Source organism: Pristis pectinata, chromosome 40 (assembly GCF_009764475.1).
Source record: "Pristis pectinata isolate sPriPec2 chromosome 40, sPriPec2.1.pri, whole genome shotgun sequence".
In the NCBI taxonomy this organism is placed as follows: domain Eukaryota; kingdom Metazoa; phylum Chordata; class Chondrichthyes; order Rhinopristiformes; family Pristidae; genus Pristis; species Pristis pectinata.
In genome coordinates this window covers 2,991,737-3,011,325 of record NC_067443.1, presented here as the reverse complement: position 1 = coordinate 3,011,325, position 19,589 = coordinate 2,991,737, and the positions used below count along the sequence as shown (strand labels likewise).

General features: G+C 46.2%; 1 protein-coding gene across 9 annotated transcripts in view; it reads left to right on the top strand.

Annotated features, from left to right (window-relative positions):
* shc1 (SHC (Src homology 2 domain containing) transforming protein 1) overlaps positions 1-19,589 on the top strand; it is a 132,934-nt gene that overhangs the window by 24,953 nt on the left and 88,392 nt on the right. The window contains exon 1 of one of the 9 annotated variants that reach the window (XM_052045869.1): positions 9,395-9,489. The exons of 7 other annotated variants lie outside the window; for them this stretch is intronic. In XM_052045869.1, coding sequence (XP_051901829.1) covers positions 9,475-9,489 — 15 coding nt within the window. In that variant the 5' untranslated portion in view covers positions 9,395-9,474. Of the gene's footprint in view, positions 1-9,394; positions 9,490-19,589 lie in introns of those variants that run through there. One more of the 9 variants, XM_052045870.1, reaches the window with a different exon arrangement.

Here is a 19,589-nt window from a genome sequence, read left to right as displayed (position 1 = left end):
ATTTGCGAGGGGCAAGTTTTTTTTCACACAGAGTGGTGGGTGTCTAGAACGTACTGCCAGGGGAGGTGGTCGATGCAGATACAATAGCAATGTTTAAGAGTCATTTAGACAGGCCCATGAACAGGTAGGGAATGGAGGGATATAGACCATCAATCACGCAGATGGAATTGGCTTAGATTACCGCCACAGTGGGCCAAAGGGCCTGTTCCTTTACCGTAGTGTTCTGTGAATAGTGTGCTTGCCTTTATTACAAGGCAGTTGGAGTGCAGAACTAAGAAAGCCTTGTTGAAACTGCACCTGGAGCACTGAATGCACTTTCTGTCTGCACACCTGGGACATGGGACTCCTATTTCTGCATTTATTCCTTGCATAAGGGTTCTGTTCTATGAGAAGAGGAAGGTTGGCTTCGGTCTCTTCCAGCATCCAAGGAGGTGGCCTCATTGAAATATAGAAGGTTCTGAGAGGGATCGACCCTAGGTTAGAGAATAGGGGGTTGGGGGTGGGGTGGGGTGATAGATTTGAGAGGTTGTTTCCTTAAACCAGAGAGTCTAGAACCAGCATAAGAGATTGGTCGTTTAGGACTGAGGTAAGAAATATTGTTGAGGGTAGTGCAGCCGATAAAGTCTAGTAGGGTTGGAATCTTCCTCAGAAAGCTCTGGCTGTTGAATCAGTGACCATATTCAATAGATCTTTGGACTCCGAGGGAATTGAGGGACATGGGGGATTGGCTGGGCAATTGCCTTTGCTTTGTGAGCTAGCACAGTCTCGATGGGGAAATGGCATCCTTCTACGTTGTAAAGAAATATAGGATATGGAGCTGAGCCACGGGCTGGCTAGTAGGGCTGAATGGGTGATTCATGGGTCCATTTTCCATATTCTTATCCTTTCCGGCTTTGTTCCCCTGATCTCCCTCATCAGAAACAAAGGTTATGAGTTCAATTGAATATTTGTACTTAAAAGGAGTGCAGGCAACCCCTGTGTTATGTGGGGGTTGCGTTTCTACAAACTAGTCCGTGTCATGACTTTCCATAACACGAAGCGCCGTCATCTGTGCATGCATCAAGAAACACGAGTTTAGGAAAGAATTCCATGAGAGCGAGTTTTATTCTGCATCTCAAATATTTGGGTCGTGATTTGTGAATCCCGAATAGCCGTAATGCGGGGGTTGCCTGCATAAGCACACTGGTGCGCTTGTGGTCTGAACTTGCCGACTATGGGGAAAGGTGGAAAAAGCTGTGGCCTGTAGCCTTTGATTTGTAACTGTTGAATAACCCAGTGTCTAATCAGATTAACCTTGACCTCTCAGACCACCGATTAAACCCTGATTGCAATGGTTGTGCCTGCTCTGTGCCTGACAGCTGGTGTGTGGCCCAGTCCTTTGAAGCTGATAAGGAAATAGAAATGACCCTTGGAATTAGACTCGAGTTAAATATTCACCATGGTAGAACAAAGTGGAAGGTTGGAATGCTTAATGGTGCAAATAGTGTGGCTGAGAGACTCCATGCTCTGTGCACTAACATTTGCAATGTTCTTGTGGTCAGTCTCTGACCTAACCCCCAAGTTCATCCAACTCTGTCACTCGTGTCCTGACTTGCACTAAGCCCTGTTCTTTGTGCTTGCTGACCTACACTCTTGGTCTGGCAACCCCATCCCGTTTTGAACTCATTTTGGAATCCCCTCCATGGCCTGAAGCTCTCTGTAACCTCCTCCCGCCCCTGCTCCTTGCACTCTGCCAGTCTGGTGTCTTGGACATCCCTGCTCTTAAGTAGAACAATAACAGGAAGTGCTTGGAACACTCAGTAGCTCAGGCAGCATCTGTGGGGAGAGAAACAACGTCAGCATTTCAGATCATTTGTTGGAAATTCTCTGGTCACAGAAGTGGTACCAGGCAACTGTAAGACAGCGAATGTGGTGTCTTAATTAGAGGAAGGCGGCAGGAATAAGCCAGGTAATTACTGGATGATGGGTCTGACGTCAGTGGTAGAGAAATTATCAGAAAAAGATTTCTGGCAGGATTAATCTGCATTTGGAGAGGCAGGAATTGGTCAGGGATAGTCAGCTTGGTTTTGTTTAGGGGAGAGTTATTAGGAGAGAGTGGATGGGCTGGGACTGTTTTCCCTGGAGCAAAAGAGGCTGAGGGGAGATGTTAGAGGTTTATAAAATAATAAGGTGGATGGTCACTGTCTTTTCCCCAGGATAGGAGAGTCTAAAACTTAAAGGATGTAGGTTCAAGGTTAGAGGGGAGAGGTTTAAAAGGGACCTGAGGGGCAACTTTTCCAGGCAGAGGGTGTTGGCTATATGGAACAAGCTGGTACAATTACAGCGTTTAAAAGACATTTCAATGGGTACATGGTGTGGAGGAATATGGGCCAAACGCAGGCAAATACACTAGCTTAGATAGGCATCTTGGTCAGCATGGATGAGTTGGGCCGAAGGGCCTGTTCCATGCATACAACTCCATGACAGATCCCGTCTGACTAATTTGAGTTGACTAAATTTGTTGGTGAGCGTAGTGCGGTTAATGTAGTCAACGTGGACTTCAGAAAGGGCGTTGACAAGGTTTCACTTGGGAAACTGTTCCAACAGGTTAGTGTATGGGATCCAGGGCAAACTAGCAAACGGGATCTGGAATTGGCTTGGTGATAGGAGGCAGAATGTGATGGCTGAGGGTTGTTTGTCTGACTGGAAGCCTGTGACCACCGGTGTACCGCAGGGACCCTTGTTGTTTCTGTACATTAAAGATCTGGATATGAATACAGGAGGTATGACTGAGTACGGTGTGCAGATGGTGTTGGTAATGAGGAGGGTAATTGGATAAGAGAATGATATTGATGAGTTGGTAAGATGGGCAGAGAAATGGCAGATGGAATTAAAGTCAAAGTCGAGTTTATTGTCATCTGCACGAGTACGTGTGTGCACGGGTGCAATGAAAAACTTACTTGCAGCAGCATCAGGCCCATAGCATCATATATGCAACATTCACAAGAAAAACATTAAATGAAACATAAATTTATACAAAATTATACAAGAAAGAACGCTACTAGAACAAAAAAACAAAATCCACTATAGTGCCAGTTGGTTCAAGAACCGAATGGTTGAAGGGAGGGAGCTGTTCTTGGTTGGAATCCAGAGCACACTGTCTGAGGAGGTGGTGGAGGCAGAGAGACACAACATTTAAAGTATTTAGACAAGCAATTGCATAGAAGGCTATGGGCCAAGAGCTGGAAAATGGGATCAGTATAGGCAGGCACTTGATGGCCACCATGGAAGAGGTGGGCTGAAGAGCCTGTTTAAGTGCTGTTTGGCTAGGTGAGTCTGCTTGTACCATCTGCAGTTTTGTCTGATTTTTCAGCCTCTGCTTTTAACTGTCGGCTTCCATGCTACATGCAGTTACAAGCTCTGGAATTCCTTCCTTGAACATATCCACGTCCATCCACCTTGCTCTAAATTGCACCTTTAAATGAATCTTCCACTTGTCTCTCGTTTTATGACTTGGTGTCAACTTTGACAATGTCCTGAGAAGGTCCAGGAAGTGAATTTGTTGCAGTGTGGCCACCTACACAACAAAATGGACTTCTGTACTTTTTTTCCATTGAAGCTACTCAGCAGGCTTGAGAACCAAAGGCGATGGAAGGGAAACTAAAAAGCAAGACGTAGAATGCTAATGGGTGCAACAGCCACCACAAAAAGTCTTGTGTTTTTCCAGTGCCTTTCACTAGCTCAGGATGTCTCAGAGTGCTTTATAGCCAGGGAAGTATGATTCAAGGTTGAGCTGCTGCTGTAATATAGGAAATGATGCTGATAATTTGTGCAGAGGTGAATCCCACAAACACGAAAAGACCTGGGTCACATGTTTGAACAATAAATGTTGACATCAGAACACCAGGGACAATTAATGAGCCATTAAGACATCTTTTACGTCTGCCTATAAGGGTACACAACATGGTCTCATCTGAAAGACTGTGCCCCCACTGCTCTCTCTCAGTAGTACGTGAGCCTGAATCTTGTGCTTCCGTCTCTGGAGAGGGTCTCTCCCACGCAGTCAAAAGTCAAAGTTGAGTTTATTGCTGTATGCACAGGTGCAATGAAAAACTTGCAGCAGCATCACGTGCACAGAGCATCATATAAGCAGCATTCACAAGAAAAAACATGTTATATGCAATTTTTACAAGAAAGAACACAATTAGAACAAGTGCAAAATGGTCATAGTGTTGCTAAACTGTAGTGGTTAGGGTTTTTGCTAAAGCAGCAATGCAGGAAGATCTCTGCTAGTGAGAAGAGAAATCAGTCAACGTTTTGGGTCAGGAACCCTTCCTCAGAACTGGTGGTGGGGTGTCAGTTTTGAAAGCAGATTAGGGGAAGAAGTGAGGTGTAAGACAGAAAACTAGATGGAGGGAGGTTGAGACAGATCAGGTGGTAAGGAGCTTGAATGTTAGTGAGACATGTTAAAGAAAAAGGCTGAGAAAGGGACATAAAGCATGATAATGGGAAATGGAGAGACTATTTTACCTGAAGTTGAAAAATTCAATATTCCTTCCAGATGGTTGCAAAGTGCCTGAACTAGATGTTCCAGTTTATGTTGGTGCTCACCATGGCAAACCCTGCGGACAGTGCAGGTGCTCCACAAAGCGATCACCCAATGTAGAGAAGACCACAATGTCAACACTGAATGCAGTGGACTAGGAGGGAGCCAGGGAGCACAGAAACAGGCCCTTTGGCCCCACTCAGCCATGCCGACTAAGTTGTCTGCTTCAGCTAGTCCCAGTTCCCTGCATGTGGCCCATATCCCTATATACTTTTCCTTAGAAGAATCGTTAACTGGTTTCTCTTTCAACAGACACTGCTTGACCAGTTGCGTCCTTCCAGGATTCCTGTTTTTGTTTCAGGTTCCAGCATCTGCAGTTTTGTTTGCTTTCCGTTGTCTCGGACACACGGCCTGAACTTCACTGTGCTAAAACTGACAATGCCTGTGTCAACAATAGCCATCGGGGCAACTTGTTCTGTGTCAACAATAGCCATCGGGGCAACTTGTTCTGTAGATGGAGACAACTGACAGTGTGGTGCTGTAGTTGAGTGAAGAGAGGATGAAATTGAAGGACCAATGCAATTGAAAAGTTCTTATCCTTTATTTCATTTCTACATGAAGCAATTTGGGGTGCTTGAAAGATGGGCTTTATTTTTTTTAAAAAAGCTTTCCTCCCTAACCCCCAGCCAGTGTCGAGCTTTGTTTTCTTCTCCCCAATATGGGTAATAAACTAGTTCTGGGGTCCATTTGGCGTGTTGGAGAGAGTCAACAACTTTAAATTCCTTAAAATCTTTTGCCAGAAGGTAGTGAATTTATGGAATTTGTTGCCACATACAGCTGTGGAGATTGATAGGTATCTAATTAGTCAAGGTATCAAGGGATATGGGGAAAAGGCCAGAAATTGGGGTTAGATAGGAATAGTTTAGTTTAGCTTATGGAGCAGACTCGATGGGCCGAATGGCCTACTCCTGCTCCTTTGTCTTGTGAAATTCCTGGGTGTTAACATATTGGATAAACTGTGCTTGGATAATAGATGCAAATCACAAGGAAGGCAAGCCAGCATCTTTATTTTCTTAGAAGGTTGGGTTTGTCACTGAACATTCTAACAAACTTCTACAGACGTACTGTTGAAAGTATCCTGACTGGCTGCTTCACGGTCTGGTACGGCTATTCAAATGTGCAGGAATGTAAGAAGCTGCAGAGAGTCGTGGACTCAGCCCAACATATCACGGGCACATTCCTCCTCACCATCAGGAGTATCTATGGGAGGCGCTGCCTGAAGAAGGCAATGCCCATCATCAAAGATCAACCCCGCCCCCCCCCCCCCCCCCCCAACCATCTGGGCCATGCCATCTTCTCGCAGCTCCCATCGGGCAGGAGGTACAGAAGCCTGAAGTCCCACACCACCAAGTTCAGGAACAGCTACTTCCCTTCAACCATTCAGTTCTTGAACCAACCGGCACAACCCTAATCACTACAGTTTAGCAACACTTGGACCACTTTGGGCACTTTGCACTAAAATGGGCTTTGTTTATCTTTTGTTCTAATTGTGTTCATTCTTGTAAAAGTTGTGTTTAATTTATGTTTTTCTTGTGAATGCTACCTATATGATACTATGTGCCTGTGATGCTGCTGCAAGTTTTCCATTGCACCTGTGCAGACATGTACTGGTGCATATGACAATAAATTTGACTTTGACATTTACGACCTGATATTTGCGTAGTAGAGTGGCTGCAAATGGCTGAAGAGTTGGCACTTGTGACAAGGACGAGTGGCCCCTAATCCTGCCTGTGTCCAACGCACGTTGGCACATCTCAGAATGATATGGGTCGGGAGACAACTGGAAAGTGCAAACGTAAGATTATGTGAACCTTGCAGTGTGTATCAACGTTGTTTCTTTGGCTCTTTACTGGTGAGCAATGCTCACTGCTTACTGTTCCTTCCTTTGAACATTGTACTGCCTGGTGTCTTGCATCATCCACAGCTTTAGGGAAGGAATGACATGAGCCCCCTTTGGTGCTCCTGGTAGATATTTGCAAAAGGAAGTCCATGATGTTATTAGAGAGATACAGTACTGAAACAGACCCTTCAGCCCACAGAGTCCATGTTGACCATCAAACACCCATTTATGCTAATCCTACATTAATTACATTTTTTATTCTCAGTATGTTGACTCCCACCGAGATTCTACCCCTCACCCACACACTGGGGGGAAAATTACAGTGGCCAGTTTCCCTACAAAATCCACATGTCGTTGGGATTTGGGAAGAAACAGCAGCACCCGGGGGTGGGGGGAAACCCACGTGGTCACAGGGAGAACGTGCAAACTCCACACAGAGAGAGACGGAGACACACGCACAGACAGCACTGGAGGTCGGGATCGAACCTGGGTCTCTGGTGCGCAACTGTGCCTCTGTGCCGCCCTCTTTCCCATCCCATCCCTCCATGGCGTTAATGTCTGCCAACACCGGGCATATTTGAAGCTCATGTTTCTGATCCAATGTCCAGAGGAGTGATCAGGGGATGTGGATTCAATCAGCCATGGCAGCTGTGAGATTTAAATTCACTTAAATAAATAAATGTTTAAATGGCTCTCATTGGAAATGGTAATCATTGTTGAAACAACTAATAGTCTAATTGTTGCCTCGGGAGGAAAATGTGCTATTGCTAAGCCTGCCTCGTCCATATCCCTTTCCAGACCCATGGGAAGATTACAATAGTGCCCCTCAGAGTGTCACTAAACACTTAATAGTTAATGAATACTTCAGACAATTTGGCAGTCAATTTGAGCACAGCACAATTCCCTGAAATGATAATCATCAGATTACGTACCTTATTGATGTTGGTTTAGTGATAAAGCATTGGCCCAGGACCATGGGAATCAATCTTGCCCCCACAACCCACCACCCACTCTTCCTCAGACGGTACTGTGAGATCTTTTGCACACAGCAGAAAGAGCAGGCAGGCTTCTGTTTAACAACCAATGTGGTTAAGACTTAACTATTCCCCAGAACAATTGAGCACTTAGCTGGTTGAGCTATAAATGCTGGCTTGGCTAATGACACTGAGGGTGATACAGTGGGTAGAGCCGCTGCCTCTCAGTGCCGGAGACCTGGGTTCAATCCCGTCCATGGGTGCTCTGGTTTCCTCGTGCAAATTGGTGGGTTGATTGCTGCTGTAAATTGCCTCCCGGTGTGTGGGTGAGGAGTAGAATATGGAGGGAGTTGATGGGAATGTGGGGAGAATAAAAACTGCGATAGATGTAGTGTCATTCTTCCCGTCTCTGTGTGGGTTTCCTCCGGGTGCTCCAGTTTCCTCCCACATTCCAAAGACGTACGGGTTAGGAAGTTGTGGGCGTGCTATGTTGGCGCCGGAAGCGTGGCGACACTTGCGGGCTGCCCCCAGAACACTCGACGCAAAAGATGCATTTCACTGTATGTTTCGATGTACGTGTGAGTAGTAAAGATCAGCATGAACTTGGTGGGCTCCAGGGTCTGTTTCCCTCCTATATTTCTCTGTATCTATGACCTACACTCCTTGAACAAATATTTAAACAGGTGCACAGTATTAAGGTTTCGAATCCATAGATCCTTGCCTTGGTACATTAAGCTAGCCCCTGTAAGATGAATCTGATGAAAGATCATTGGCCTGAAGTATTACTAATAATAATCAAAAAGAAAATGCTGGAAATACTCAGCAGGTCAGGTAGCATCTGTGGAGAGGAAAAAGAGTGATTGTTTCAGGTCCGTAACCCTTCGAAAGAACTTCCTGAGATCCACTCCTTAAGTCGTGCATCAGCATGCACATTCCCTTGACCTCCCTCTGTAATGAAACTGAATTACTTTATCCCAAAGCTGTCATGGTCCCCAGTTCCACATTATTCTCCGCCGCTACTACAGACATTTTTTTTCTTCCTCTCTTGTAAATGCGAGTAAGCTCTTTCCACCTAGATTAGGAGAGATGAGTACGAGAGGACATGTCTTTAGGGTGTAGGGGGAACTTCTTCACTCAGGGAGTGGTGGGAGTGTGGAACGGGCTGCCATCTGACGTGGTAAATGTGGGCTCACTCATTTAAGAATAAATTGGATAGATACATGGACGGGAGAGGTCTGGAGGGTTATGGACAGAGTGCAGGTCAATGGGACTAGCGGGATAAAGTTTCGGCACAGACTAGAAGGGCCGAATGGCCTGTTTTCTGTGCTGTGGTGTTCTATGGTTCTTTCAGTTGTCAGTTCTGACAAAGGATCTTGAACTTGAAGCTTGTGTGTGCTGTTCCAGATTCCAGCATCTGCACAATCTCTTGTGTCTGAACCTGAAGTGTTAACTCGCTACCTCTCTCCAGAGATGCTGCCAAGCATGTCGAGTATTCCCCAGTATGTTCTGTTTCTCCCTTGCACTGCAGCTTCCACTCCTAGATCCGCGCTGGCTTGTCTGCTGTGTGCCGAGCCATTTAAAAAGTTGTGAAAGGGGGAGGTGGTTGGGAAAACTCACTGCCCTGCCCATGGAATAAACGGCTATGCGCTATGATTAAAACCATTTGCCCTATTTGCTTGCAGACTCATTCCACGTTTACACTGGAATATGAGCTTTTTTTTTGTTGCTGGATTAGATCCAGTTTTGGTCCAAAAGAAAAGGAGATGTGTAGTGTTTGTTTGGCATTCAGTAAGGCCAGAGTAATGTTATGGGAGTAGTTCTGTAATTCAATATTGGAGTAATCATCGGCAGCAATGCTGGCTCGTATCAAGTGTTGCATAGTGTTACTTGATACTTCAGACTTGTGTTTATGAATAAGTTTGTTGGTTGGGGTGGGTTAAGGATCTGGTCTCGTGATCAGATACCATATGATGTTTGTGCATTTGTTACTTAAGAGGAGACGGGACTTAACAAAGTAAGACTTGTGCTGTGAACAGCTCTCAGACCAACCACTTGTGTGCTGCATTTAAACAGTCATGGGAGATTATCAGGTCTGTTTGCTTTGTATGTTTTTTTTAGATCTGTCGTAACAAATTCCTTTCCCCTGTCGTTTCAGGGAAAAGGTTTCAGAAGGCATCTTTTTCTCTTTCTCTCACACCTCCCCCCCCATCCTCGTTCAAATCAAACACCAGGACATTTCAGAACGTGTTTGCGTTTGACTTCTTGCACAGCTCAGGTTTCCAGCTAGCACGAAGTGAACTTGTCACGTTAGACAGGGTCTCTCAGGTTTTCACTTTTGTGTTGTGTTGCCATCGCTGCTGACAAGTGCATCGGCCAATTTTGTACCCTTCCGAGAGCGGTGCGGCTTTAAGGGTTTGCTGCTTGGTCTCTGGGACACAACGTGGGGGAGAATTAGCTGCTGAAGGATCTGCTGGCTGACTTTCTCCTTCCTTGTTGGGTCTCTATGTTGGAAGAGTGAAATATCACGCACAGAAGGGAGCCTGTCATCATGTAGTCCCATGTCCCTGCTCTTTTGTCCGTAATCTTGGGAGGAATTGTTGGAATACACTGTAAAGGAGGGTTGTTGGTGGATGCCGCCTTTGGTGCATTGCTCTGGTGGAATTGGTTGAAACTAGAGCACAGAGGGAGGCCAGTCATGCAGCCACACATCCCTACACTGTCCTTGCCCTTAAGCACCCATCCAGCTCCTTTTTTTTAAAGGAATTGGTTTCTACTGCCCTTTTGGGCAGATTGTTCCAGGTTCTGGGTAAGGTAAAGCTGCTGCCTCACAGCTCCAGACACCCGGGTTTGATCCCGACCTCTGGTGCTGTGTGCGTGTGTGTGCAGTTTGCACGTTCTCCCTGTGACCGTGTGGGTTTCCCCCTGGTGCTCCGGTTCCCTCCCACATTCCCAAAGGTGTACGGTCGGTCGGTGGGTTGATTGACCGCTGTAAATCGGGTGATGGGTAGAATCTAGAGGGGTTGATGGGATTGTGGGGAGAATGAAGTGGGATTAGTGTAGGGTTGGAGTAAATGGGTGGCTGGTATGTTCTCATTGGGCTAAAGCACCTGATTCTGTGCTGTATGACTATCCAGTGTTTTAAGCAGTCTTAAATTTATAACCCCTGGCTCTTGTTCTGGGGTGATTTTCCTCTGTCTGATCTTCGTGCCTTCAAAGCAGCCTGACTTCTATTTGAAGTCATTGGTTCTGTGAGTGCAGTGTCCAGTCCCCAGCAGAGATCAGTTTGTCTTGTGGCCTCATTGCCTTGAGTCACTTACTAATGCCAGTTCAATTTCCAAAGTGTTTGTCCGCATCTTAAAAATGGGTCAAAGTCTTGGGTAAAGTCCCTTCATCAAGGGATTCTTTACTTTTGTGCTAGTATATTTTGCTACTGGACTTGGCTTCACACAGTGACTACAGTATGACAGTCTTATTATTGGAGGAATGCATTGAAGCCTAGAAAGCAGCAAGCCAGCTAAGTAACACCGATCCTGCACAATGTAAAATCAGCATGTTCCCCAAAACGTTAATTTGCCCTTCTTATCTCGGCTGCTGACAGAATCGACTCAGTGACCTCTTCCTGTTCTGAGCAATTCTACGCTTGTGGGTTCTGTGAGCAGAATTGACAGCACTTCCTAATTCAGGCCAAAAACATTTGAAACTTTTTTTTGCTCCTTTTGTGGTTTAATTCCTTCCTGTTTGTCTGTTGGATATCCTGGGACAGACCCTTTCTCTTAACAGCTTCTAACTTACTTTGACATTCGGTATTGGAGTGCATCCTGAACCCCTTGTTTTAAAACTTACCACTGTCTCTGTTGATTTGTGTCTGACTCCCCTGATGTTCTCCATGCCTGGTAGTGTGCAGTGCCGATTTTAAGCTGCAAGGTAAAATTTGTAAGCATGGAATCGGCTCACCAACAACCAGTTGCGTCCCATCATCACTTGTCTGGACGCCTTCCCTTCCTGTTGAGCTAATATCCAGTCCAAAATTAGCTGCAGCAGCAGCCGAAGGAGCTTGGAGGAACTCAGCGGGTCAGGCAGCATCTGTGGAGGGAAACGGACAGTCGACGTTTCGGGTCAAGACCCTTCATCAGACAGCAGTGAGATGGGGACTGAACTCAGGATGCTGGAGCTGCGAGGCAGCAACTCTACCACCCAAGATGTTTGCTCTGAATTGCACTTAAATTTATTAATTAATGTTGTATACTATGGCTCCTAGCTTTGGACCATTCCTACATGTCAACTTATCGGGATTTCAAAGATCTCTGTCAGGCCACAAGTGCAGTAAATGAACATCAAATAGTGCTGCTCCTGGAAATCTGAACTAAAGACAGAAAGTACTGTACTGCAAACACTCAGTGGCTCAGGCAGAGAGAAACACAGGTAACGTATCAGTCTTTTGATGATGGGTCTTCAGCCTGAAATGTTAACTGGTTCTCCTTCCGCAGACGCTGCCTGACCTGCTGAGTGTTTCCAGCATTTCTCTGTTTTTGAGTCATAACACAGCCTTGTCTGTATAGGGCTGGCTGCATTTCCCATCTCCCAGAGCATCAGTCACGGTAGTTACACTGTGTATGGTACCAATCTTGCAAAGTTCAATAGCCAAGTGTTTAAAGGTGCATTTCACTGTGTGTTTCAATGCACATGTGACTAATAAAGATACCTTATCATATCTAAATGGTTGCTTTTTTGGCATTGGAGGTTGAAAGTACTTAGAGCCAGGGAAGGAAGTCCCTGAAATACTTTTTGGTCCCTCTGGTCCCCCAGAAGTGGCCTGGGATCAGAAAGCACATCAGTATTGACAGTGCATCACTGACAGCCTGAGTTTAGATTGGGAGCTCAGTTAGCTGGATGGAACTTGACCTTGTGACTCGTCCAAGTGAAGTCATTGAGCTGGTAGACTCACTCGAGAGCAGTCAAGCAGCGTTGCTCTATCTCGCATTGATAGCAATATAGTTACTCATCTTTGACTCACTGTGTGTTGTCAGACTCCTTAGTTTTGCAGGGAACTGATGAACTGTTGATGGTGAGTGATTGTCAATGATTCAGTGCCAGACCAGTCCTGTCTGTTATGCAATTTTTAGGTTTCTTTCACTTCACCATGTTCTGCCTCAATTGTCTGTGGGTGTGAGCTAATTAGTGACCTTTTGTGCATTTGCTGGTCATTTGTTCCCACCTAGAATGTGGCGAACGCGGAACAGTACAACATAGGAACAAGCCTTTTGGCCCACAATACCCGTACCGAACATAATGCCAGGTTAAACTAAATCCCTTCTGCCTGCACATGATCCATATCGCTCCATTCTCTGCATATTCATGTGTCTAACAGCCTCTTAAACGCCACTATTGTATCTGCCTGCCTCCACTACCCCTGGCAGCCTGTTCCAGGCACCCAACACTTTGTGTAGAGAAAAAAAAATTGCCCCAAACATCTCCTTTAAACTCCACGCCCCCCCCTCACCTTAAACGCATGTCCTCTAGTATTTCACACTTCTATCCTGGGAAAAAGATCCTGACTGTCTACTCTGTCTACACTTTTCATAATTTTATAAACCTCTATCAGGTCTCCCCTCAGCCTCCAGCGCTCCAGAGCAAACAACCCAAGTTTGTCCAACCTCTCCTTTTAGCTCATACCCTCCAATCCAGGCAGCATCCTGGTGAACCTCTTCTGCACCCTCTCCAAAGCCTCCACATCTTTCCTGTAATAGGGCGACCAGAGTACTCCAAGTGTGGCCTAACCAAAGTTTTAAGTAGCTGCTGTATGACTTCCTTACTCTTGTACTCAGCGCCCTGACCAATGAAGGCAAGCGTGCCATATTCCTTCTTTGCCACCCGACCTATTTGTAGCAATGTTCAGGGAGCTGCCCAATTTTCCAGAGAGCTGGTCAATTGACAAGTGCAGTTTGCAGAGGGGGACACTGGAATTATCATCGTCACATGTACTGAGGTCCAGTGAAAAACTTTGTTTTGCATGCCATCCATACAGATCATTTTATTACAACAGTGCATTGATGTAGTACAAGGGTAAAGCAGTAACAAACTGCAGAATAAGGTGTTACAGTTACAGAGAAAGTGCAGTGCAGGCAGACAATAAGATGCAAGGCCATAATGAGGTAGATTGTGAGGTCAAGAGTCCATCTTATCGTACTAGGGGACCGTTCAATAGTCCTATAAGATGACATCAGATGGCCTTTGCTGCTATGATCGAACATGTGTTTGTCATGCTTTATTAAAGAGCCCAATTTTTCCACTGCTGATAGACAGCGGGATAGAAGCTATCCTTGAGCCTGGTGGTACATGCTTTCAGGCTGTTGTATCTTCTGCCTGATGGGAGGAGGGGAGAAGAGAGAATGTCTGGGGTGTGGGTCTTTGATTATGCTGGCTGCTTCACCAAGGCAGCAAGAAGTGTAAACAGAGTCCACAGAGGGGGGGCTGGTTTCTGTGATGTGCTGGGCTGTGTCCACAACTCTCTGCAGTTTCTTGCGGTCTTGGGCAGAGCAGTTTCCATACCAAGCCGTGATGCACCTGGATAGGATGCTTTCTGTGGTGTGTCGATAAAAGTTGGAGAGGGTCAAAGGGGACATGCCGAATTTCTTTAGCCTCCTGGCGCACCCCTGGGCAGTTGGCGGTGCCTCTCCTCAAAGATGGCACTTCCGATGTGGGAGTTGCTCCCTCAGTACTGCTGTTGGGAATTGCAGTCAGGAGCCGCAGCTGTGAGTGAGGTAGTGGAACTGGTGTGAGATATTGATGCGCTGGTTTAAATTTTCCAGAATTCCCTTGACTCTGGGAAACTTCCAATAGATTGATAAATGTAGCTCCTTTATTCAAAAGAGAAGGCAAAATGCAGTCAGCTACAGGCCGGTAGTCTCAACATTTGCTCCATGACTCGTAGAGTTGTACAGCATGGAAATGGACTATTTAGCTCACCACATCCAAGCTAGACAGTGGACACCCATCGTACTAATCCTACCTTGCTGCATTTGGCCTGTAGCCTTCTACGTCATGGTGAGTCAAATTCTAGACACTTCTTAAACACTGCCAGCCGCCACTCTCTCAGGCAGTGTGTTCTGGATACTCACCACTCTCTGGGTGGAGAGAGGTCCCCCTCTCTAAATCTCTTGCCCCTTACCCCAAATCTATGTCCTCGAATTTTATCTACCTTACCTTTGATAGAAGCAATGATTAAGGATGTACAGCAGAGCACTTAGAACACAGTCAAGGTAATAGAATCATAATCAGGTTTATTATCACTGACATATGTCATGAAATTTGTTGTTTTGTGGCAGCAGCACAGCGCAAGACATTAAAAATTACTGTAAGTCACAAAAATAAATAAATAGTGCAAAAGAGGAATAATGACATAGTGTTAATGGGTTCATGGACCGTTCAGGAATCTGATGGCGGAGGGGAAGAAGTTGTTCATGAATTGTTGAGTGTGGGTCTTCAGGCTCCTGTACCTCCTCCCTGATGGTAGTAACGAGAAGAGGGCATGTCCCGGGTGGTGAGGGTCCTCAGTGATGGATACTGCCTTCTTGAGGCATCGCCTCTTGAAGATGGCGGGGAGGGTTGTGCCCATGATGGAGCTGGCTGAGTCTACCATCCTCTATAGCCTCTTGTGATCCTGCACATTGGGGCCTCTGTACCAGGCGGTGATGCAACCAGTCAGAATGCTCTCCGCCATACATCTGTAGAAATTTGCAAGAGACTTTGGTGACGCACCAAATCTCCTCAAACTCCGGATGAAGTAGAGCAGCTGGCGTGCCTTCTTTGTGATTGCATCAATGTGTTGGGCCCAAGATTGATCCTCTGAGATATCGATGCCCAGGAACTTGAAGTTACTCACCCTTTCCACCGCTGACCCCTCAATGAGGACTGGTGTGTGTTCTCCGGACTTCCCCTTCCTGAAATCCACAATCAATTCCTCGGTCTTCCTGATGTTGAGTGCGAGGTTGTTGTTGAGACACAGCTCAACCAGTCGCTCTATCCCACTCCTGTACACCGCCCCATCGCCATCTGAGGACGAAGTCAATGTGGCTTTGTTAAAAGGGATCATCTTTGACCAATTTATCATTCCTCGCTGAAGTAGCTTGTGCTGTGGATAAAGGGAAGCTGGTGGATGAACTATACTGAGGAGTCTGGAAGACTGAGCGGGGACTTGATTGAAAGGGGTTTTGACAGGGTGAGTGTGGAGAGGACGTTTCCTCTTGTGGGAGAATCTAGAACTAGAGGTCACTGTTTGAAAAAGGGGGTCACCCATTGAAGGGTGAGACGAGGCAACAGTTTTACTTTTGGGCAATCGTGCGTCTTTGCCATTCCCTTGGTGGTGGAAGCAGAACCTTTTGAGTAATAGAAGTAGGTGGAAAGTTGATGGGCAAAAGGGTGAGAGGTCACCAGAGGTAGGCAAGAAGGCAGAATTGAGGTTACAATCCGATCAGCCAAGATCTTGTGAAATGGCGGCGCAGTCTTGCAGATTGTAGCATTCATTGTATTTGCCTTCAGTTACCTGGGCTCTGAGCTCTGGCTTTATCTTTGTCAACCTCCCACTTCTTTTTTCCCCTCAATATATGCTTTGACCAAGCTTTGGGTTCCTGACCTAATATTTAACCTTCTGTGACATTAAAAGTGCTATACATATCGAAGTTGTGACATTTCCATTTGTATTCTTGTATTAATGAAAGGGGGAAGGCAGCTAATTTATCGGCGAATATAACCAGAAATTTCTGAGTTTATTTTTGTTAAAGAGCGGACAGTATGCACGTTAAATTTGAATTGAGGACGGTCGAGAATGTAACAGTGCTCCTAAAATGGAGAAGGAGCTGTCTGAGGCTTTTAAACTGGGGGCACACATACTCGTTTGCCAACCACAAATTGCTATAATGGGATTACAATTCCAGACAATAAGAAAGTAGGTTAGAAAGAGTGCATCTGGTAAAATAACTCTGTAGACTGTATTTACTGTTCTGCACATCCTTGGAATACTGTGCACCGTTCTGCTCTGTACATTATGCAAAAGGATAAAAGAGGCAGTGGAGAAGATGCAAAAAAATTACTGGAATGATACCAGAATGGAGAAATTATACCTTTTCATGAAAGTTTGAACAGTCTGGGACCTTTTCCACCCGAATAGGAAATGAACGAGGGGTAGGCAGTCTAATATTGAAAATTATGGAAGGGTTTGATATGGTAGGTGTAGAGAGTATTTCATCTTAGGGAAAACAGAGGTCACTATTGAAAAAAAAATTAAAAGCTGTAGATGCTGTAAGTCTGAAATAAAAGCAGGATTTGACGAAAGAACAAACCGGGGTAGGATTTGTACAGTGAATGGTAGGGCCTCGGGGAGTGTTATGGAACAGAGGGACCTAGGAGTGCAAGAGCATAGTTTGCTGAAAGTGGCGTCACAAGTAGACAGGGTGGTGAAGAAGGCGTTTAGCCCGCTGGCCTTCATCAGTCGGGGCACTGAGTGTAGGAGTTGGTAAGTTATGTTGTAGTTATATAAGATGTAGGTGAGGCCGCACTTGGAGTATTGTGTACAGTTTTGGTCGCCCTGTTATAGGAGAGGTGTTACTAAATTAGAAAGAGTACAGAAAAGATTTACCAGGATGTTGCCTGGACTTGGGGGCCTGAGTTACAAAGAGAGGTTGCGTAGACTAGGAATTTATTCCCTGGAATGTAGGAGATTGAGGGGTGACCTGATAGAGGGAGATAAGATCATGAGGGGCACAGACAGGGTGGAAAAAAAGTCTTTTTCCCAGGGAAGGGGGTGCTAAAAATAAGAGGGCATAGGTTTAAGATCAGAGGTGAGAGATTTAAAGCGGACATCAGGGGCAGCTTCTTCACGCAAAGGGTGGTGCATGCTTGGAACGAGCTGCAAGAAAGTGGTTGAGGTGGGCACATTAGCAACATTTAAAAACCATCTAGTAAGTACATGGATAGGAGAAATTTAGAGGGCTATGGGCCAAACACGGGCGGATGGGACTAGCTCGCCAGGCAACACAGTCAGGATGGACAAGTTGGGCCGAAGGGCCTGTTTCCGTGCTGTATGAATCCATGACCTGAAACGTTAGCCCTTTTTCTCTCTGCACGGATGCTGCCTAACCTGCTGAGTGATTCTAGTATTTTCTCTTTAACTATAAGATACTGACTGGTGGAATTTAAGGGAAAGCTCTTTACCCAGAGAGGGATGTGAATGTGGAGTGCTTGGGAGGGAGGGCAGAGATGTTTTTAAGAGAAATAGAATGACAATGGAGACAGGGTGAAATGGAGAGGGCTGGATGAAGGCTGTAAAGCGTAAATGAAGGTATGGAGCAGAGAAATGGATTGGCTCTGGAATTTCTTAGGCCTTGTGTCCCAAGCGCTGAGAGTACTATCCTAAATTTTTGCTTCTGCTCTTGAGATGGGTCAATAATTACTGTTGTCTTGAGAGCACCAATAAAGGACTACCCGTCCTATTGATTCTGGTCTGACATCCATTGTATTCCCAGTCTTCCACACCAGCCCCCCCCCCCCCCCCCCCACCTCCCCCCTTAGCTTCCTGTCCCTTCCTGAACATGATGCAATGTGTGCTTGTTTCTTTTACGGTCATAGAGGCATACAGCAGGCCATTTGGCCCATCACATCCACGCTAACCAGTGGGCACCCCACCTGCATTAATCTTCCAGTGCTTGGCCTGTATGTGCCTCAGTGGTACAAGTTCTGGGCACTCCTTAAATGCTGTCAGTGACTCTGCTTGCACAACTCTATCTAGCAGTGCATTCCAGGCACTCACCACTCTCTGGGTGAAAAAGGTCCCCCTCTGATCCGCTCTAAATCTCTCCCCCCCCCCCCCCCCCCCCCCCCCCCCCACCTCAGCCCCCAATCATGTTCCCTTTTAACCTCCTCCGCTCCAGGGAGAACAGACCCAGCCTCTCCTCAGGACTGATAAGATCAGGTATTTTATTAGTCACATGTACATGGAAACACACAGTGAAATGCATCTTTTGCGTAGAGTGTTCTGGGGTCAGCCCGCAAGTGTCGCCACACTTCCGGTGCCAACGTAGCACGCCCGCAACTTCCTAACCCGTACGTCTTTGGAATGTGGGAGGAAACCGGAGCACCCGGAGGAAACCCACGCAGACACGGGGAGAACGTACAAACTCCTTACAGACAGTGGCCGGATTTGAACCCGGATCACTGGTGCTGTAAAGCGTTACACCAACCGCTACACTAGCAATCAAGCTAGCTCTTATTCTCAGCCCATGTTCCACTTGTGTGCAGAGTTTGCCTCCCCTTCGATGATGTTTGGCTGTATACCTTTCTGTACTGAATTGGGGCTGATACCTGAGATACGTGTTGTTCCTGTTCAGTGATGTCTGACGTGTTCCTGCTCCTGTTCAATGATGTCTGACCTGTTGAGTCAGTCAGCACCTTTTGTGATGTCTGGATTTGACTGGCTTCCTGTCAGGGCGTCTAACCTGTCACCTTAGCTAACCTTCAGCTCACCCAACGCTCTGCTCCCCACAACCCATTCACCCATCGACTCCTCTCCCTCTTCCTCCCCTGTGTGAAATACAGTGGTTCTCAGTCTGCTACACCCTCCCTCTTTGTTTCTGCACCCACAACCTCCTTTCTCTGTGACCTCCAACACCCAACAGCTCTTCGCACTCCTGTGGTTCTGGAGCCTTGCCCGTACGTGACTTTAATCGATGTGCTGTTGTAATGTGTTCAGCCACTGAGGTCCTGAGGTCAAGAACTCCCTGCTGAAGCCCTCTCCTCTCCCTTTAAGACTAGGAGCTAAGCCTTAGACCAAACTCTGGGACACCCCTCCTGATGTCTCCTATGCATGATGGATTTACTTTGATGTTGTTTCTGTAACAAGCTATAGTTTAAAATCAAGTTGCAATACCTTCTATTCTTTTAACCTGCCTTCTTCTCTGATTGGAAGTATAGAAGATAGAACAGTACAGCACAGGAACAGGCCCTATGGCCCATGATGTTACACCGAACTAATTAAACTAATAATTAAACGCCTAACTAAACTAATTCCTTCTGCTTGCACAATATCCCTTCATTCTTTGCACATTCATGTGCCTGTCTAAGAGTCTCTTGAACACCTCTATCGTATCTGCCTCCACCCCCACCCCTGGCAGCACATTCCAGGCACCCACCACTCTCT